The 21,937-nt window shown below is 45.3% G+C and overlaps 1 protein-coding gene across 1 annotated transcript in view; it reads left to right on the forward strand.

Moving 5' to 3' along the window:
• Positions 1-431: 431 nt before the first annotated feature.
• Positions 432-21,937, forward strand: part of SKAP1 (src kinase associated phosphoprotein 1) — a 137,209-nt gene continuing 115,703 nt past the window's right edge. The window contains exons 1-3 of the mRNA XM_035569915.1: positions 432-465; positions 6,740-6,845; positions 17,962-17,987. Of these exons, the coding sequence (XP_035425808.1) occupies positions 432-465; positions 6,740-6,845; positions 17,962-17,987 (166 nt within the window). The remainder of the gene's footprint in view (positions 466-6,739; positions 6,846-17,961; positions 17,988-21,937) is intronic.

Below are 21,937 nucleotides of genomic sequence, written 5' to 3' on the forward strand. Positions count from 1 at the left end.
CACTTTTGTTTGGCAGAGCGCAGCTTGCATTTGTTGCCTGCCACAGAGCAAGTTAAAGCGCGCAACCCCGCTACTTCTCCGGGCGAGACGTAGAAATGCGCGCGGCTATGCTGTGGCTAGGGGCGAACGTAGCCCCCTTCCTACGCAGGACGAGGGGAAGCTTCCCCGCCGGCCGGCGCAGTACCTCCGCCGCCCTCTCCAGCCGGCCCGGCCCCGGCTCCCGCCGCGCCCGGGGCAGGCCCGCAGCAGGTGCGCGGCGCCGCCTCGCTGGGCCGCTCGCGGGGGCGCGGAGCTCGGCGGGGCCGCCCGGAGGCCGCGGCCCCCCGCGGGGTGTCCCCGCCCCCGCTTCCTGCCGCGCTGGGTCCCTGCCCCGGAGGGACGCGGGCGGCGGCGGCGGGGCCGGCCCTGGGGGAGAGGAGGTGGCGGGCACCATGCTCCCAGAGGAGGTTCGGAGGCTCCTGGAAGGTAACCGCCCGGCGCTCCTCGCCCCGCCGCTGCCGGGCGGGGGGAGAAGCTGAAGGACTTGTTGCGTCTCGCCGTGCCGAGCCTGAGGGGAGCGGGGGCAGGTGGGAGCCGCTTCTCTGAAGGACGGCGGCTTCTGGCGCGGCCAGGTGTCCCCACCGCGTGCCCTCGGCTGGCACCGAGCGGCTCCGCTGGCGAGCCCCGCCGGGATGGGACCGAGGAGCGGGTCCGAAGGGCGAAAGAAACTCGGGTGCTGCGGTGAGCCCTCGGCAGGCTTTGGTCGAGCCGTGGCAGCGGTGCCGCCTGGCTGTGTGTTGCCCCGGGGATGCGCTGAGCAAGCTGGCTGCGGGTCCTCGGGGAAGCTCCAACCCCGCTGGAAACGGAGGCGCAGCCTGGGAAAGCAGCGCTGGCTTCAGGCCCCGCTTCTGCTTGGTAACGTGCGGGTGACCTCCCGAGGCCCCAGCACCCGATGAGCTGTGCTGAGAGCTGACAGCACGCAGCTCTGCGTGCCCACAGGATGGTACGTGGGTGGCTTCTCAGGTTGTTTTTCCTGATTTCTTTGCAAACTCGAGCTGTTACACCCCAGCTCGCTGAAGAGGTGGGTCAGACAAGCAGAAACTGTTCTAAAAAAGTTCATCTGTAAAATTGCGCCTCACAAACATGAATGGATTCTGTGCTGACCTTTGCAACTACTGGTGACCCTGCAGCGGGGTGCGGGAGGGCTTGGTGAGAGGATTGCCCCGCAGAGGTGGCCGCGTTAGCCCTTGGGACGGGCATTAGTGGCTCCCACAAGTTCTGCTCCGTGTGCGCTACCTCTGGCTCCACCTCCGTGCTCGGGCCTAGGCACCCAGAGGGGTGCCGCAAACCTGTAGCTTCAAGGCTGTTCTTGTTTAGGGAGCTTGCCTTTTCATTTTTATTTCTTAAAGGGGAGAAGAAAAAAGCTGTAAGTTGTTAGAGCTCTGAGTTCCGTTTCTACTGTTTGCGACTGAACAACTGCTTACTGCTTCTTTGGTGTCTTGTGAGAAAGATTTACACAAACAGGGGAAGCTGTACTCAGGGTTGGCGTTTTTACTCTGCAGTATTGCCTTACCTTTCACACTCGCCTCCGTTCACATGTTGACTTCTCCTGCCCTGTTGACTCTTGCTGACCTCCCCATAAATAAACCTGAGCAGCAGCAGCGTCAGCCCGTTGCTGAACGTGTGCGCCTTTCTGACGCATCCTGCCAGCGCGGATGCGGGTGGGCGGTGGCGAAGGAGTTGTTGGTGTGTTCCTGCTCGACAGCTCTGAGCAGTTGTGTTCAAGCCAGGTCTGCCTCAGGGGTTTGTGGCCTTTCGTTTCCTGTTGCAGTGGCTCCTGACAGTGCGGAGCACTGGTCGCCTTTGCTGTGAGGCTGGGGGTGCCTTCCAGTCCTGGGACCCGGCAGTCTGAGAGTGAGCGTGCAGCCTCTGAGCCCATCAAAGCTCACTTCCAAATGCTTTGTGTCTTCCCCCAGATGTAGGTATAAATTTTCTCCTCTGTTTTTTAATCATGGGGCCTTCAGTGAAGTTCACCCTTTCACGTTTTTGATGTGCAGCACTTTATTGTTCAGTGCTGACACTTCTGTAAACAACTCATTTCTGCACCTGCCACCTTCCTTTAACTTAGATTATTTTCTTGTTAGCTGACTGTTTTTAATTGAAGGCTTCAGATCTCCTAAAGCACAGCCTTTGTTTGCTGACAAGTATAGCAGGCTATGAATGGAGATTAATTGCGTGTCACATACCTCTGTATCAAACTTGCTGTGTCTTAACAATCTGTATATACAGTCTTGAGGCCTTCCAGTGGCTAAGGAGGTTTCTTGCTATGCAAGCTGGGGCTGAAGGAGCTTAAGCTGTTAGCATTTGCAAACTGCATTACTGTAAGAGTTCTTAAATTTAAAGTAAGAGGTAAAACTTGAAGAGTAAATGTGTACTATTGTACGGGCAATAGTATTTGCTTCCTTATATTAACCTTTGGTCCGTAGAGTGCAGGACTGTATGCATGATGCCCAAAAAACAGGTAGTCATGGCTAGCTAGTAATTCTTACGCTGTTATCACTGGAGACATCTCTGAGGTTGCAGTGGTTGAAAGACAAACTCTATGGCTATTTCATGGCTACATTGCAATCCTGCAACACTTATGAATGCTTATTACCTTATGTTTATGAATAGATGTGGTTGTAACAACTATTACTTTGTTCCACATCAAACATAAGCGATCCAAATTCTCATTAACACTACGTTGCCTCCTAATTGCATGGGGTTTCAGTTTTGGCTCAGTCAGCTCCCTTTCAAAACTACTCTTGTTAAGGATATTCCATGTTTGTTTAGCACAGATTTCTTCTGAAGGCTAAAACAATGGTTCTTAAAAATGTGATACATCTCTGACAAATCCAGGGCTTCTGTTTTTCTTTGTAGAAGCAGAGGCAATCTGGCAGTCTGATTATTTTCTCCCTTCACCTGCCCTGACTGATCCTCTTCATCTCAGGTAGTAGGTCTGGAAAGCCATTTTCTTGCTGGAGTTTGGGCAGCAGGAAGGATGGAACAGATGCTGTACTGTGAGACCGTGACTGCACCTGCAAAGCATAACAAAGCTGAAAGCTGCTGATAGCAAGGCGAGAAGCCTCAATGCTGTTTCAAAAATAAACAATAAAATGTTCTGCTTTGCGAAGGCTAATAAGCTACAGTCGGCATTGATGTAGCATCACAAGTGGCCCCAGAACTTAAATATCAGGGAATCTGGCATTGAGACTTGGATGCTGCAAATTTGGGAAGCTGTTCTCAGTTCCTGCATTGGAGAGGGACCCTATCAGGGAGTGTAGGGATAGGACAAGGGGGTAACAGCTCCCTACAAAAAGAGGGTAGGTTTATATTAGGTATTAGGAAGAGATTCTTCACTCTGAGGGGGGTTAAGGCACAGGAACAGGCTGCCCAGAGAAGCTGTGGGTGCCACGTGCTTGGAAGTGCTCAAGGCCAGGCTGGATGTGGCTTTGGGCAATCTGCTCTGGTGGGAGGTGTCCCTTCCCATGGCAGGGGGTTGGAACTGGATGAGCTTTAAGGTCCCTCCCAGCCCAGCCACTCTCTGATTCTGTGATTATCTCTTGCTTGGGGGAGAATGTCCCGTTCAGTCCATTGCAGGATGGTGTACGAATGTTGCTTTGGTTCTTAAGGTTTTCTGACTTGATCCCATAAAAGTAGGAATGTTCGTCTGAGAATGTTCACAATTAAACCATCTGTTCTTTAATTTGCTGAAAAGTTTCAGAAAAAAAAAAGTGTGATAGCTCACAGCTTTTATTTGGACAAGGGGGATGATTCAACTACTGTTCCAAACCCCTGGCTGTCTCGGGTAGCATCCTGGAAATATTAATGCAATTTCATGGATGCTTAAGGTATCTGCACTCTGTGTCGATATGTGCCAAAAACTCTTTTAAACTGTTTTTTTTTTTTTCACAGCCACCTGGGGTGGTAAACTGCAGCAGGAATTGTGTGAAGCAGCAAGTAAGCGTTGGAGCAGACTGATTAGCTCAGGATTAACTTACGTAGCTACAGTGTTGTGGGTCGGGGGACCTGTTCCTCTGTATTTAGGTTTTCTGTTGTTGGCCTTCTGATGGCAAATGAGTAGAAAAGAGTAAAAAAAAATAATGTTTGTGTGTGCACGGAGAGAATACACGTGGCGTCTAAATACCTTTCAGATCTCCTTGTTGAGTGCTGATTAACTCCTAGAATTTAGTGCTGCCATTAGAAGGTTATTTACTGCCTGGACTTCAGTGGTTGTGACATAATTCTTACAATATTGTGCATTGCCTGCAGGATTAAAGTGGCTATCTGCAATTGCCTCTAGAAACCCTCCTGAAACACTTGATGAAATTTCAACTGTTTCTTTTCACCTCACCTTTTTAGTTGCAGGAAACGAAAAGGAGAGTCCTGTAAACTTTCAGAGTGGATCACAGAGAGCAATCTATAAACATCAAGAATATAATGTTACTGACAAGCAGTAAAACTAACATTAGGGTGATTTACTCTAGAGCTGCTTACATATTGCTCTTCCTGATCCACTTTGAGAGTTTATGGTTAGGCTTTCTTTTTCATTTCCTGGTGCTATAAACATAGTGGCTGGCTCTGAAAGGGGCTCTGCCTGGCTCGCAGGAGTGACCGTAGTTCTACTATAACTTATCCAGCAGCCGATCTGTGCTGACATGGCAGTAAGTAAATGCCATATTAGAGCTAATCACATGCTCATGGAGCTAATCTGTGTTTAAAAAGGACAGAGATGCAACTGATATTTACCCAAATTTTGGGGGCAGTTTGTGTTTCTTGTTTTTTTTCCTCACTGACTATGAAAATGCTGTGCAGTTTTAAAGCAGATTTGTATATAATAAATTGTTCCCTTAGCCTCCATCTGTTCTTATAGTAAGCTTCTCAGAGAAAGATGTATCTATCCTTTGTGCTTAGATGGATGTGCTTGGTTATTTTCTGTGCAATGTGTAAGTGGTGCAAGTCCAGCAGTGTTAGGCTTGTCCTAAGTTGGTACTATATCTTGGGTGTACAATTAAAACTGCATGGAGATGTACTGAAAATTAAATTTAGCCTAAGGATTACAGGATTGGCCTGGGATTTAAAGAGCTTTGCTCAGCTGCTCTAGCAAAGCTTTTGTGTGATCCCAGGCGGGCCACCCAGGGCTAACTTACTAGCAGGGAACTTGATATTAATAGGCATTTTGGGAGCTCCAGGAGTCCAGACGTGTCAGGGCAACACTGCTGCTGGATGTAGGTGTGGGTTTGAGAGCAGTGCTGTGAATTGGTGTTCCTGCCCATCAGCAGAGCTGTGACAACTGTGCATGCCCATGTCAGAGGTGTTGTGCTAGGACACTTTGATATCCTCAGTGCTGTATGTGGGCTTTAGCCTCTGTTTCTCGGCTGCGAAGTGCTGGCTGTAGTGTGGGGCCGTAGATGATGAGGCACAGCTGGCTCAGACCTAGTTCTTGTGGGTCAAGAGCACTCATGGCGGGAGGAAAGGCAGGGAGACAGCGGAAGGAGTTGGTGGGGACTTGGAGGAGTCTGAATTTGGCTGAAATGTGCTTATTAGTGATCGCTCCCTTAGAAACAGCTGCTTTCAGCTGAACAAACCCAGAAACAAGAACAGGAGTGTTGTGGAAACAAGCGTTACTTGGATTCACTCCTCCTTCCGCAGGCTGCTGTGTTCAGAGCTCGGTCTCTCTGGTCTTGCCTGTCCATCGCTGAGGACCAGGTGGGAAGAGGCCCCTGTTCCTGGGGATGTGCCCATGCATTGGCCTTGTTCCCTTGCATGACTGGGCACGGAGCAAGCTCTGTACTTTAAAGAGCTGTTTTTTCTTCCCTCAAGCTCTAAGCTTTTCTTATGTTTGTTATAGGTGACAAAAATAAGGGCTCATGACTTTAACAGAAAAAGATATTTATTTCTATTGTGGCATTTTTGATCTTGAGTGTGCTTGCAGGTGGAGGAGCTGTTTAAGGAGCTGTGAAGATTCCTGGGGTGTCCTAAACAGTGCTGGCTGCTGTACTAGCAGCTGAAGCATAAGGAGCTGAAAGTCTTGCAAGCAGGATATTAAACTGACATTAGTATCTCAGTATGGAGTGTGAATTAAAGGTTGGAGAGGCCTGAGGATGTACAACACCATAGTTTTGAAGCCAGTCTTTGCTAGGGAAAGTTTTCAGTAAAGCTGCTGAAGTACAAGGAGGATACTCTCCTCTACAGAGCAGCTGTGATTGGAACTGTCCTATTTTCTAAGACTTTTTTGAGGTTTCTGTAAAGAATGCAAATATTCATGCGAATAGAAGGTACTTCATCTCTTCCAGTTCAGGTTAAATTTCTACATATACTTTCCAAGTGAGCGAATACCATCTTTACTTCTGTCCAACTGTCTGCTGAGTAAACACATACTTTGTTTTGGTGATAACCTTGCAGACGTGATACAAGTCTATGTAGGCTAGTGCAACCTACCTGTTGTTCAGTGCTTGTCTCTTATCAAGAGTGTCCTTGTGAAACCCAACCACAGGTTGGGATTTCTTTTAAGTGTTGGTGGATACCTTAAACTGATATTAGAAGTGCTTTGGATCCTTTGAATGACATTACTTAATGCCAAAAGCCTTTCACAGCAGCATATTTTAGGGTTTGTCATAGCAGAGTGGCATGTGGAAGGCATTGGGTATCCAGATCCATGTTTCTTGGCCAAGAACAGGTATCTGCCTGTGGTTTTAACTTGTAGCTTTCTCTCTACCAGATGCTGAATGTTACCTGGTGGATGGACTGCAGAATGAAAATTTGAGCCCTAAAGCAAGGGAGCAGAGGGATGCAATTCTCTTCAGCTTTCAGCAAGTCAAAGCCAGGTATGTATTGTCTGCATAACTTGCCAATGAAAGTGCTTCAGAGTAGTGCCAAACCTTGAGGTACCACATGCTGCATTCAAATAATTGGATAATTGGCCCGTGCTTTGAAAGTTAATGGGCATTCAGGGCTTGGTATAATGTGAGTGCACTGCATACTGGTTTGTGCACCCTCCTATTTAACACTAGCCAGTTATATTTGGCTGTCTGCAGAGTTGTCATTGCTTGTCCTTGGAATCTTTGCGTTTCAAAGTAAAAATTGTGCTTTGGGCTGTGTCTGTACAGCTCTTTGCATACTGATCTCTGATCCTGTCCTGTTCTTCCTTCTCCATTGTGCTAGAGAGGATTTTGTGGAAGAAAATTCAACACTTGATACTTAGGCACATGGATAAATCAATACAATGAGCAAAGGCTCATGCTGCTGAAACTATCTATTTCACAAGTGGCTCCTGAACTTAAACAGGCATTACCTGTACTTTGATACAGTACAAAGGAGGAACAACTGCTTTCCAAATTAAAACTTGGATCTGAACTGGGTTCCAAAATCTCCTGTCCCCAGGACTGCTCAAACCTTCAATGAGAGTATGAGCTGCATCATTTGGATTTAAGCGAAGCACACAAAGGTGGTGCAGTCATGCTCAGAGAAAATCAAGGAACATAAAACAGGAAAACATTTAAGCCTCCAGCAACATAAAACTTTCAGCCTCAGCTGCATTATATTTTTGGCTAGAAATGTGATATAGAGCTTGCTGTTAATGCTCTAGTTAAAAGATATGAGTTGTGTCATTTGAAGTTAAGATCTGACAATAAAACTCAGGGTGGCTGACTGATATAAGCATCCAGTTTAAATAAAACTGCTGTCAAATCCCTGAGATGCAGAGAATTTTATCCTTTGGAAGGGCACAGCCAGATTCTATTCCCTGCAGTCCCACTGAAGAACTTTGCAAGATGCCCTGCTGTATCTTAATCGATCTTTCCTGCTGGCTAATTAAGCATCAGTTTTACTCAGCAACTCGGGACTGTGTAATTATCAGCCTGGGTTGCCCTGAATAATTGAAACAAGCTGAATGCAGAAGATGGAAGCCTTTGGAAAATGGGGCTGCAGCATATCTAATGGAGGAAAGGTGTGTCTAGCAGTGTATTGGAATACTGGAGAAGAAAATGCTTGTTTGCATGGTTACAGCAGGCTGGTGTGGCTTCTCTGAAAAATTCCCCCTTGTTGCCAGGTATTGACTTGGGATGGAAACAGTCAAGTAAACAGAATTATGAACCTAAAGTATTCACGTTGACAAGCTTTTTTTCAGCAGTCCTGAGAGCACAAAACTTTAAAAGTGAGCTATTATCTTTTGTATAATGCAACTCTAGGTCTGTTTTGAATGAATTTTAAAAACCAGTATCACAGAATCTGATAAATGTACCAAGTACTTGGCAAACTTACCAAATTGTTCTGGCTTTCAGAAGTAGGCGGTCTGTCTGTGTGCTGATAGAGCTGTGAGTGGCACTTGAGCAGTGGGGTAAGGTGCTGCTGTGACCATCTTCTCGGGGGCCTTTGGCTCCTTAGAGATTCTGTGCAGTTCTGGTGACTGGCTCAAGAAGGAGCAGCCTTTAGAGTCCTGGGGCAAATGTTGCGTTCTGTGTCACAGAATCAGCCTAGACTCTTACGTTTTTCTCAGCAGAATAATACAATTTGGGATAAAAACAGTGTCATCTCAAATGAGCAGGATATACAGTGAAGCAGCCTTTGCATCAGGATAGGAGGTGATGCACAAATTCTTCCTGGATGTTCAGGTTAAGATATGGGCTTCAACCCTGTTGCTTGTTGAAAGAAGATATTGCAGATACTTCTGGAGGAGAAAGTGAGACCCCTGAGCGAAGGGTACAGGGCGCTGCTGATCTCCTACTTGCGTTTTATTGCTTGGTGGCATTTGGAAATGGTGAGAAGAACAGTGTACAAATGTCCTTCTTCTGACCTGAGCCATTAATGCAATGATTTGTGGTGGGAGATTACTGTAACGATTACTGTATCTTTTATTTGAAAGGATCTAGGCAGGTCTTGCTCCTGGGGATGAGGTGCAGGTTTGTCTCTTCAGTGAGCTTCCTGTGGCTTTTGTGGCGGGTATTCAGGAAATCATCGGCAGTCGTGTTCAGGAAACGCCTGCCTCCCCGGAGCAGCCCTGCTTTCTGCCTCTTCACCTCTGCACAGTGGAACACAACACAGCGTGTAGGGTTTCATTATTTGGGTTCATAATGGACATAAGTAAACTGCTAAACTACTGGAGAGAGACACGTGTCTCTGAAAGGGAAGAGCTTAATCTAGTATGATTATCCTGAGCCAGTCTCGGTAACTGTTCCTGTAACTTGGCCTTCAGGTCTTTATATCGCAGCTCTCCCAGTGGCCTCGTAACATCCCCCCTCCAGGAGGGTCGCTGATGACTATAATATGAACAAGTGTTTGGGCTTTATGTCTCCACGTGCTACCTGTGAAGATATATTGTTCCCATTTTACCACAAGAAGTGCAGGAGGTAGGGAGCGGATTGTGTTTGCAGGTTATAATTTTTTCCTGGGCAGCCTATGGTATTTTTGCTGAAGGAGCCATGTCAGAGGCGTTGCAGGCAGCAGCTGTGGGAAGGCTGTCACCATACAGCTGAGTTATGAGTCCCTGTACCATTTTACTTTCAGAAATCATTTGGTTATTTAAAACCAAATGTTCTCTTCAAATGGCTCTGGTCTGTAGAAACAGTTTCTATCTCCCCTCCCCCTTGCTAACTCGGATCCTGTTTCACTTTCTGATCTCATAGGTAAATCCAGGCCTAGAGATTTTTTTCCTAATCTTTTTGGTGGTGTCAATAACCTCTTCTTTTGTTGCTTTCCCCAATTGCTTTGTGTGGCATCCAGAAAAGCAGGCCACAGAGCACAACCGGAGGCTTGGTCCCCAGGAAGGAACAGAGCACAGGATGGTGGCTGCAGCATGGTGGCGTGGACGCAGTTGCTTACCTTGACCATAGGCTGAGGACGTTGCTACAGTCCTGCGTGGAAAAGCAAAGCGTCTGTAATGGATCGAATTTGCTAAAATAGCAGCTTTGCACTGGGGGAAGGCAGGGGAAGGATGTGCTGCTGGGGCAGAGTTTTTCTTGTCTTCCAGAAGCCCCAGAGGTTGTTAGTTGCTTCTGTTTTAGGTTGGTTGGTGCTGAGGGTTTGTTTCAAGCTGTTCCTTGAGAGCATTGCTGTTTCTTGTGTCTTAACAAAGCCAGCTGCAGAGCTAGCAGCAGATGTCTGACACCTGGGATGAATTGGATACATGACTCCACTCAGGAACACAAGCCCATTCTTGTCCTTTGGCAAGAGCAGTAACAAAAAAAAAAAAAGTTGTCGTGCTGTTAAATGACCTCACCTCACTGTTTAGACACTTCTAGAGCAGTTACAATGGCAGAGGGTGAGATGGGGAGAATGGGATTTATTTAAAAATATGGAGATAAATAGTTCCTCTATCTCCTTAGAGTCAGCCAGTTATTAAAACTCCCTGTCAGAAGGCAAGCTTGCACTGATGGATACAAATTATTAGTATTTTTTTCCTGATGCAAAATGTAATAGTGCTAAAAGGAGAGCTAAGGCAGACCTGTTGTATATCAAAGCAGAAGTGAAGAGAAAGATTCAGTGTTGAGTTTCTTACATACACTCACTAGCAAATCCAAAATAGGCACTGGAACTCTACCGTCGCTTTGCCCCACTCTGACTAAAACAATGGCATGACCCTGAGGCTCAATCCTGCTGCTAGTAACTAACACAGGACCATTTTCTCTCATTCTTTCCACCAGCAGGAGCTCCCATGAAGATAAGGCTCTTCACCTCTGGGTAACAAGCCCAAAACCTCATTTTGCTGCCTCATTGTCTAATCCTTCTTAGTTTATGGCAGTATTCCCAATACAGCTACTGTGTTGTCAGGGTGAAGTCAGCACCTGGCCTTCTAACCAGGCAACGAAGAGCTCCCAGCCATCTCCTGGCCCACTGGAGGCAGCCAGCCAAAGCCAGGGGCTTGCCATGGCCGCCGTGCTGCTGTTGGGGTGCCCTGCCACAATCACAGGGGTGCTGTGGCTGGCATTACGTTTGGCTTCCCAGCCTGCACAGCAGACGTGTGCTCCCTGCCTGGCTGAGGGATTCAGGTGTCTGAGATAAGTCTGGGGTGGGTCTTAAATGTCTGATCATGTAGTGAAGCCCCACAGCTGTCCTGCTCTTTCAGTGGGAGGTTGGTCTCTGACACAGCGAGCCTTGTTTTGTAAAAATGAAGTTCAGAAAAATGAATAGTCTCTGAACTTAGATTGCTTACCCTAGGTGCAGAGATGCCTTTCTTTGCAGAATACTGAGGGGATCCAAGATGCTCCCGATACCTACGTGTGTTTTTCCATGCTCTGATTCATCTGAGCTGCAGGAGTACTTGTCTTCAGGGAGCAGACTCACTGGGATGGGGTAGCACCATCACCTCCTTTCTGGTGTATGCTTTGCCACACCTGGCCCTTTGAAGCTTTGAGTTACACAGGTGCAGTGTTACTGTCAGGAAGAAATCCTCCTCTTGCTGCTGTAGCTGGAAGAGGATGGCTTGGCCACAAATGTAAGGATAAACACAGTGTGATCCCCTCTGGTGTGGGGGTCCTTGGAGTTGTAGTGCAAATCTCGGCAGGCTGTTGCAGCATGTGGTTTGTGCACAGTCACAATAAGCTACTGGTTTTGTTGGTTTACAAGCGTAGCTGAACTGTGGCTATTTCAACACCAGGGGAACATCACCCAAATTCTTGGGTTGAGCTTGGTTCTTCCTGTGATGAGGTAATACCGTAAGACTGTAAAAGGTTCATGAATGGAAGTACATTGAAAACTTTGTATAAACCAGACTGTTTAGCCTATTTTAATAAACTTTTAAGTGTATTAACTTCCATCTATTACATCAGCTTCAACCTTATTTTAAAGTTTTGAGATTGAAATTAAAGAAAATGCAATTTCAGGGTAATTTTGCTTCATTAGTGTAAATGTACTGTCTGTAACTCCCACCAATATTCAACTCATTATGCTGAGTAATATGCAATACCAAGATAAAAAAGAATTTAAGAATGTGACCTTATGGGCAGATAATTGAGCTCAGCACATTAACACCAGGGCTGGTCTATAGCCCCGCCGCATTGTCCTTAATTAGGCAAAGTGCTGTTCTCCTCCGTGTTCTTCAGAGAGCTGAGATTTATTTGTTCAGCAAGGAAACAATTGCGCTGAGCAGGATTTCATTCTCATCGTCAGCCACTAGATGAAAAAAAAAGTCCCCATCACTTCAGAAATACTTAGAAATTTTTGGATTTTCAATTTCTGTCCCACGAATGAGCTGCCCAGGATGCTTCTTCCTTCGTGCAGGGGAGGCACTGGCGTGGCCTGGGGATGTGTAAGTGTGCGCCGCGCCAGCTGGTGTTAATGGAGATCTAAAGACTGCTGCCACCCTGCACCAGTACAGCTGTGCCTGGGTGTGTGTGAGCACAGGCATTCCTTTAGTTCGCAACAGTCAAATTTAATACTGACTGTGGTGACTACTTCTTTTTAAAGTCTGGTAAAGTTTCCGTTAGGATGTTCCCAATTTATTCTGTAATCTCAGTAGGGGATTTTTTCCTTCCATTGTGGGGGAGAAAGAGATGAGGAAGGAATTCTCCTGTGTTAAGATCAGGCATGGCAGGGGAACAAATTCAGTTCAGCTGTTATCACATTCTACCTGCTTTTATACCTGGGGTGAATGTGGCTATTCGCTCTGCCAATAATGCAGTTTGGTGCCTTCTGGGTTAGACTCCTTTCAGTAATTTGCATCATTTTCCATTCCGGTTGATAAAATTACCCCTGTTTTACCATCCATTTCCTTGTGAATGCATTGTTAATCTGAAACCTGAGGACTGTAAATGATTGAAATTGTGTAACCAGAGTCTTTGCATAGCTGCTGCTGCTACTTCTGTAGCGTTTAACTGAGAAATGCATTTGAAGTGGTTTGTAACACACTTTGCTAATGGTGAGCTCCCCAATCCCATTTTCATCTTTTCCTGCTTGAAATCTTGTACAGCATTGATTTTAAAAACAAAATTTTGCAAACATTAAAAAGCAACAAATACTGTGCACCAAACAAATTAGACTGTCTTGAAATACCTAATTTAACAGCTGTGGTGATATTAGTGTTCTTAATTGGACAAGAAAATGCAGGAAATTTGATTGAAACTTGATTTTATTGTATGGTTCCTGACAAAATTGAGTCTGAGAGGAAAGTGGGGTTTAGACTCTACAACTTTAAAGCTGCAAAGAGACAATTATAACCATCAAGCTTGACCCCTGGCATAATACAGACCATAAGATTTCAAACAGCAATTTTGCTTCTAGCCCCAAATTGTTCTGGTTCGAGTCCTTCAGCTCTGGGATTTGCTGCAAGCAGTGCATGTTGGTCAGCGAACTCGAGTGGTGGATGGGAGGAACGGGTGTGTCGATCATATGTTTTACTGGATTTCTGTGCCATTGATGGAATTTGTGACCCCCACCATGCAGCAAGGGATTGGAGTCCCAGGGCGACTTTACTCAAGTTTTCTGTAAAGGCTGGGGATGAAGGCATGAGAACAAGTTATCTCTGTGCCTCAAAGACAAGCCGAGTCCTGTGCTCATACCAAAGAGCAAAGTTAGACTTAGTGTGGCAGTAATACTGACCGGGGAAATTTTGTCCTGGCATATTTCACAGGTTAATATGTCCTTCCTTTTGGAAGAAGGGATTTTTTTCTGGGTTTCCCTGGTTTAAACACTGCCACAGAGGTGAAAGGAGTGTTGAAGTAACTTTTTTGCCTGTAGTTTTGCTCCTCGAGGGAACAGTCCCTGTTTGGTCAGGCCTGGCAGCATCACTATCCACGGTTGATTACTTTTGAGTAAAAGAGCTATGAAAAGCAAATTCTCATCTCTTGAAGATGACTCTTTAATACTCGGAAGGATTTGGATAGCTTAGCTTCAAACCTAACAAGTGCCTAATTGGAAGCAGTCCCAAAAGCATCAATTTTACTTCTCCAGCAACAAACCAGTGCAAGGTTAAGGCCTGTGGCCAAGGTCCTGAGGTGTCCTGGAAATGTTCCACTCCTGAAGACCAAGTCGTGGCTCTGTGGGAGGTAGCAGAAGGCTCTGGTCCTTCTAGACAAGGCACTGAGAAATAAATGTTAGTTGGGGCTGAAGGGGAAGCAGGTTCCTGTTGGGAACAAGGCAATCTGGCAAACTTGACTGCTCTGTGACTCAGTTTCCCTCAGTAACATGGCAGCATTTTTTCATGACAATTCACCCTTTGAGGTCTGTTTACACAGTTGAGTTGTGATTTTGATTGGGCCCAGTTGGAGTCATAGCTACTACGAGGCTGATAAATTGAACTGAGATGTGCATGGTTTTCAGGAGCAAAGAACATAAACACTTCCAGACAAGTGAGACTCCCTCGTGTTTGCTTGTTGACTGTGTAACCTCAAAGGCTAAATGATCATGAGAAACTTCGTGTTTTAAGTGGAACAAATCTGTGGCTTTCTGTCTGGCCCAAAATATGCACCGATGAGGTGAGAGAGGTGGGTGGTTCATTGCAAACTATGTGAGGGGAATACTTATAGGATGTATTTTGTTAAAGTATTGGCAGTGCAACACTCATTCTTTGGCTTTGTAACAGAAATCTGATATTTTGGGGCTAGTTCTTTGCTCTACATCTCATATTAAAATTCTCCATACGTTCCTCTGTGGCTTTGTTTTGCTGAAGCTAGTTAATCACTTGTCACGAGTCTTCCCATCTCTCTCCACTTCTTCAGGGACTAACATAGACTGGACCTTCATATTTGGCTGAAAGCTCTTTCCTACGCTTGCCTTAAGTGCCACTCTTCTTAGGGGATTCCACCTCCAGCTGGTGGACAGAAGCTTTTATTAAAACAGTGCTTAGAAGGAGCAATATATTTGGACATCTCTTAACTGCTAATTCCCAAACTTTCTGGGTTAAAAGAAAATGAATGAGAAGCTTTTACTCTTGGTGTTTGAGATCTAAGAATTGTTGATCACGGATGAAAATTTCAAACCTCATCCCAAAGCAAACAACCTCCAAAACAGATTCATCTGAGCAAGGCTTAGACGTCTGGTTTCCAACTTCTCTGTCTGGATCAAGGGAGAATTTGTATGGAGCAATTACAATTTTTACACACTTAGTCCAATAATTTCTCACAGGAAATAACTTTTGGGGTGACCCCCCGCAGAGGTAAAGAACTGCACGCTGTCACTGCCTGTTACGCCCAGGTAAAGATGCAACGTGCTTGTCAGTTAGAGATGTCTTAACTGGGAACAAAAATCAGAATTGGCCTCAAACTCCATACAACTAATGTGTTTTGGAGGGTGGCCCAAGATGAGTAACCTCGTTCTACCAGCTGAGTTCCTCCTCTCCTGCTGCACAGAAACAAGCTTTATTCTGAGTCTATAAGCATGCACATGACTTGTGGCTGTAGATGTATTTAAACTAACCCTGTTCGCTGCCTAGGTTGTCATAACAAAATAGGCATTTTGCCTAAATAATTGCATTTCCTGAGTAGTGTAGGAACAAAAAAAATAGTCTCCCTTAGAACTGTGCAAATATAACTTGCTGAATAAGTAAAGCTGATGTTACCTGTGGAAAGGGAGTGGGAGGAACACATGCTGAAAGTCACCCTTCCTCCCATGCCATCGCAGGCATATAAAAGAAAGAAATCCTATCATTTCAGTGAACTGACAATACTGTGCTATCATATCTGGGTGCCTTTTAAGCTCTCAAGATAAGTAATTTATCCAAATTTTTCATGCAGTCAGTGGCAGATAAAGGAATTAGGTCATTACTCTTTCATCTTCTGTAAGAACAAGACCGTCTTCTCCCACTCCCGATTAAAATTTAAACTAACTTTCATTCTGTGCCTAAGCCTTTTCAGAGTGAAAATGATCAAAGCATGAGATTAAAAACACATCCTGATCTGATGAGATTAGAATTTTGACTGTTTCCTTATGCCTTAAAAAAAAAAAAAAAAAAAAAAAAAAGGCAAGACATCTTTTTGGTATCAACCCCCCGCCCCCCAAATTGGATCAGAGTGAAGCTAACATGAGCTTGCTGGTCCAATAGGAAATGGAACTCAATTTTACATTTTTTTAAACCATTTTACTGTATTAAAAATGACAGAGGTTAGAAACAAAGCTCTTATACTTTTATTGAACTGGAATTAGAAGTGACAGAAAATCATTTTGGTCCTAGTGCAGTAAATGTTATCACTAAAACATGTTCAGGGGAGATTAGGACAGTCTCTCAAGCACAAGAGACAAAAGTTCACCAAACAAGAAGTGATTTCTCTGTCCTTGTCTCACAGCCGTCGGCAGGCCAGGGGACGAAAGTCCTGCGGCTCTCGGTGGGTGCCGGACCCGGGGGCCAGGCGGTGGAGGCCCCCACCGTGGGCTGAGCCTGGGGAGAGAGGCTGCTCCTCGCCAGGGAGCGTGCTGAGCGCGGGGCTTGGGCGCAAGGCCGGGGCTTCAGGACTTCGCACGTTGCAGTAACAGCCCGTGCTGGTTGGAAGCGAAAGGATGGAGCTGCTCTGACTGCTCCCCTGACCTGGGGCAGGTAGCGTGGCTTTGGGGATTGAGAGAGAGAAGGTATAGCTGCCGCAGGATGGCTAGGAAAGCCTGTACTAAAAGTGGGGGAGCACTGCCGAGAGTGCCCCAGGGCCAAGAGGTATTTACGGCCCTTTCTAGCTGCAAGGCACACTGGTGTGGCTCTTTCCGATAGATTGCAGCTGTTACTTATCACTGTGGGAGTCCATTCTCCCAGAAAAGTTTCTTCTGTCTGTGCGTATTTTTTTTGTCCAAAGAAAACAAGTCAAATATTATGCCCTTAATCAGAATTCTGTTGTTGTTTTCTAATTAATCTGTGTCAGTAGCTTGAATGTTTGTATTAAATCATTTTCTTCATGAAAGCTTTTAATGAGGAAACAAATTGATTGGATTTTTATGTACTGGATTCTTGCCACTAATGCCTATAGACCAACCCTTTGTTACACGTTGCCTGTGAATGGGTCATGTGGCTCATCTTCAGTCCTTGATCTGTTTCCAAAATGTGCCAGTGCTGTTCCCATATTAAAATGGCTCGTGTTAGCCAAAGGTGCGCTCAAAGTGAGAGAGAAAGAAATAATGATTATTTCTTCTTGGGGGATTTCTTCTTGGCAGGGCTATTTCTGTGGTGCATGGCCCTCTGAAGTAGTTCTGGTGTGTGAGAGCATGAGCAAGCTGCTTGGGGCAGGGGCATCGCACGCTGCCTGGCACACGGGGCTTTTAGATGCTGTTGCAGGAGAGCTACGAAGCATGGACTGACAATATGTATCCCACGAGTTTTCATCTTCATGGTTCTGCAGGGAAAATTCTCAGTCTTGGGTCTGTGGTCTTCTACACTGCTAAATGAGTACAGAATCTCCACTCAGTGGAGATAAATTTTGAGCAAGAGGGTTGCAAACCAGCGTAGTAGAGAGCTGGCATGAGCGGAACAGGAGGAAAATGAGGAAAAGAACTGGAAAACACAGCGAAGATGCTAAAGCTGATCGGGGCGTCTTGGTGCGTTAAAGTGCCTTTTGAACTTCCTAATGTGACCTGCTTGCACGAGAGCTGCAGACAGATCGTGTCCCTGTGAGCAGAGCTTGTGGCGGTGAGGCACTGAAGGGCAGTGTGCCTACTGCCCTCCGCAGTGTTGCGGGAGGGAAGGTGCGAGGTGAGGTTAATTGAGGCTGTGAAGGGAAAGGCCATGTAAACATCTCTCTTGCGTAGGAGACCTGTTCTAATGGCAGGAAGTTGGGAGCCTTTGAAGCTGTTGAAAAGGAGGAGATACGAGTAGTGAAAGAGGTTCCTTAGGTAGCAGAGGATGTCACAGGGGCCAGTTAGCATTCGTAGGACTGGCAAGAAACATCTAGAGGAAATTCACAAAATGTGTTTTAACCATTCACTGGATTCCTGGCAGCGTGTCTGGTATAATTCATCCATCTGTCACTTGCTTATCAGGCCAGAACAAATCAGTAAGAAAATAATGTATGCTTATGCCCTTTTTTTGTCTTTTAGGTATCACTTGGAATTTCTGCCCCGAGGTGAGTACAAGGCAGTGGGGAAGGAGGCATGATTTCTCCCAGTTTTGAACTTGGGGAGCAGGGAAGGGCTGGTTGTATGGTATTTTCTATGCAAAGTCAACAAGGAGGAGAGCTATTCATTAAAACAAATACGTAGCTTGTGTGTGGCAGTTCTGAGGGATGGGAAGGGGCAAAGCAGGGGTAAGGGCTATAACAGGAGCTGGGGTTAATATTCTCCCTGGACAGAAGTCTGTTTTTCCTTACTCTTGAGAGTAAATGGATGGGGCAGCCTGTTCTAGTGGAAGGTGCCCCTGCCTGTGGCCTGTGTCCCTTCCAACCCAGTCATTCTATAAAATAATACAAAAATGTGTGGTGTTAATGTAAACTTTCTGTCTTGACAAGCTCAGGAAAATTTTCTGCAAAACTCTTGTTTCTAGAAAAGGATTGAAATTCAAAAGGGCAGCATGTTCCTGGGGGCCATTGACTTAGGAGCAAAGACTGTTTGGTAACCTTAAGTTGCTTCCAGTCTTGTTGCTCCTATGTTAACTTGAACTCGAAATTAAATCAACCTCCAGGTGTAGACAAATGGCCAGGCTGTAAAGTTTTCAGGACCGTGACCATCTCTTGTTATGTCTGTTAACAAGCTGGGAAATTCTGATTGTGACTTTGATCTTCATTTCTGCAATAATGTGGGTGATGATTTAAACTTTCCAGGGTGCCTGCAGGTCATGAGCTGTGTCAGTGAGTACTTCTGCATATTCAGGACAGTTGATGGATATATATTTCCTCAGAGCTGACCTGGAGCTCCTTTGTCTCTGTATGGGATCAGTGCAGCTTAGCTCTGATTTCTGATCTGGAGCATTGGGTATAACCAGGTTACAGCTAAGGCGTGTAGTTTGGTGGGTTTGTTCATTTCTTTAAACAATGAGTGTGATAGGTGAGCACAAACAGAAGGATCTGCCAGCGTTCAAACAAGATGGGAGCGGCAACTGTAATAAAAAAAATCCTTGAGTGTTCCAAATCAGCTAATCCTTCATTTACTTCAGGAATAAATTCCAGTATGTTACCTCCTCGATCAGGGCCCACTTCCAGCACATCCTGTCTGTCTGGCAGCACAGAAATGTCAGAAATGCAGCAGTGCTGCAATTCCCCCTAGAACAGTGTTATCACATTTTAATATGAGCCTCGGTGCAGCCTCGGTGCTTCTAATTGCTTTCAAACCATTGTTTTCGTGCGTTTGGTTGATGAACCCAGCATCTGGCATCATTTGAGAAAGTACAACAGACAGCTGTGTTCAAAATTAAAAAAAAAAGTGAGAGAATTAGAACACATAAAAGGGTTCAAAATTAGTTTTTTTTTAATTTTGAAAATTCATACAATTTAGTGGATGGGGGGAGGGATGCTTTTGTTCTTTTTTGAGATATCGTGTTCTTTTTTGAAGCTGGAAACCTAAGTGATATTAGGAACATTGGTTTGTAGAACTGTGTATAGATTTGTAAATGAATTGAAGTGCATAGCTTGTGTAAATGCCTGCTTGGAATTATTGTGCAAGTGTTTAGAGATGTCTACATACCTGAAGACCCAAACTTGTCCCAGTGTCATTTTGGGGAACCAATACTATCCTGAAAAAATGCACTAAGGAAACAGGACAACACGGGCATTAAAACATGAGCTCAGACATCACCTCGAGAGCCTCACCTCCAGTTTGATACCTGGCTGGGGGAAGGAGAAGTGGTGATGAGAACTTGGTGCATGCCAAATGAAAAAGAACCAGAGAATCACATCGTGGGCCTTGGTTTAAAAAAAAAAAAAAAAAAAAAGGCAAAACAAAACAGAAAACCTCACATGCAGACATATGGATAAGAGGATTGCATAAATTCGCTGCCTAGCTGCACTGTCAGTGCATTTAAATAAGAGGCTGATGTAGGGAGAGGAAAAGACTGCTTCTTAGAATGTTTGGTGTTTTCTTGGGAAGGCACTTCAGCATCTATTAAACAGTATTTCTAAAGGGGGTAAGCAAAACTTGTTACCGTATGTGGTAAAAATAGTTAAAACTTCTTAAGTTCAGAGCCATGCTGGGCTCCTTCTGGAAGGTATTAAGACCAAAACCTCAATGATTCTAGCTTTCCAAAATCAATAGAGTCAGTTTTGATATAAACTTCTGCTTGCTGGGAGATGTGAAGCAGTAGTGGAGGTCTTGAGGGTGGGTTGGGTGTAGCAGTGCAGTTTCAGAGGGATGTAGCTGACAGTGTGAGATCTGTAGGACGAGTTGCCTTGCCTAACTCATCCTCCCCAAGTGATGCTGTTGACTGTAGCGTGTAGCTGCAAGTTACTTTTGCCTTGTTCCCTTGTGCTCTTTGAACAGAGCACAAGGGTGACGCATGTTTCCTTTCGGAGGGGGGCTGGCTGCCTATGCGAAGCATTGTATATACTTCGTGTATTTTACTCATGCCCTTGCTGTCTTGCAGCAACCTCCCCTTTGAGGAAAGAGAACCAAGGAAAGCTGGCAAAGAAAATCTGCACAGGACCTGGGTCTGTTGTGCCCCTCCCCAAAGTTGCTTTCTGCTGTTTGTGTCTCTTCTAAGAATTCAGTGCAGGGGAGATGTTCTGCAACAGCTTTGGTTTAGCAGAAATGAATGGTCTGAGGGAACAACAACAGGCCGTTCTGAGGTACTGCAAGCGACTTCAGGACTGAACAGAGGGAGGGGGAAGCTGGAGGAAAGCGTAAATGATTAGTTGGGGAGAGAAGGGGAGGGATGGGGGGTACCACACAAGGAAGGACTGGAGAAGAAATGTGTTTGTGTAGCTAAATAAGGGAACTCTGTTGGGGCTGGAAGCTTGACTTTGCTGCAGTGGGACTTCGCACTGAATAACTTTATTGTCACTATTGTGTTTCAGCTGCTCCGTTCCTAAAACAAGAAGGTGTGCAAAGATTGACAAGTATTAAAAGACAGTATGTCTCTTGGTAGCAGTGAATTGGTTTAAATCATTGCCTATACAGTGTTTGAGATCCTTAGGAGCAAAATTCACTCCTTAATACTCTGCTTGAAGGCATAGGCTTATGGAAACAGAAAATGCCTCTCTGCCCTCCCAGCTGAGGGCTCCAGCCTGGGGCTGACAAAGAATTTATTTTCATTGAGCTTATGGTAACACTTTTTTTTTTTCCAATCAAAAATTCATCCCAAATGGTTTTAAAATGTCTGAAGTTCTGCGTAGATGCTTAAGGAACATGTATATTCAGAAAAGTATTCACAAATAGTTGAAATTTGAGAGAGCAAGGATTGTTCCATTTAAGTTTTGGAAAACTGAGGCTCAAGAAATGTGCCAAAGTATTAGGGCATCTCCAGGTACATCCAGGATTTGGGTCCAGATCTCCTGATTCTCTCAGCTCTGTGCCTTCAGCCTCAAAGTATCTCCTCCCTGAAGCAGAGAGGAGTAAATATAAATGTATGGCAGAGGCTGAGGTAAGGGACATGCTGGGATAAAACATGACTTAAAAATCGGGAGTCTTCATGTTCCGTAAAAGGCTTAAGTAACTGTAAGTTAGGCCACTTATCTTGTAGTATATACTACTTAGATGAAGTAGGTATCACTTTACCTCTATTGGCTCTACTTTGGCTCGGATGCACAGTACTTCATGGGTCGCCAGTTGTTCCCCGGGTTGCATGTCACAGCAGTGCATGAGATATGTATACCCGAGGCACGCATGCAGTTTTCTTTCGTTAACTGGCATTATACAATGGCCTCAAATATTAGATTTATGAAGTAGCTTTTCTATATACAACCTCAAATCTATTGAATTGAACTGAAGCGGAGCTGGATGGGAGACGGAACTGTGCATTTCCCTAACCACTGCTCCCTGGTATTGCATATTTGGTTCATGTAGTTATGACAAGAACAAGTAGCAAATCATTAAAGCAGCAAAAACACCATCTTCACTGTAAAGATCCCCTTTGAAGCTGAGGCAGAGT

The sequence above is a fragment of the Cygnus atratus genome, chromosome 25 (assembly GCF_013377495.2).
Source record: "Cygnus atratus isolate AKBS03 ecotype Queensland, Australia chromosome 25, CAtr_DNAZoo_HiC_assembly, whole genome shotgun sequence".
Lineage (NCBI taxonomy): Eukaryota > Metazoa > Chordata > Aves > Anseriformes > Anatidae > Cygnus > Cygnus atratus.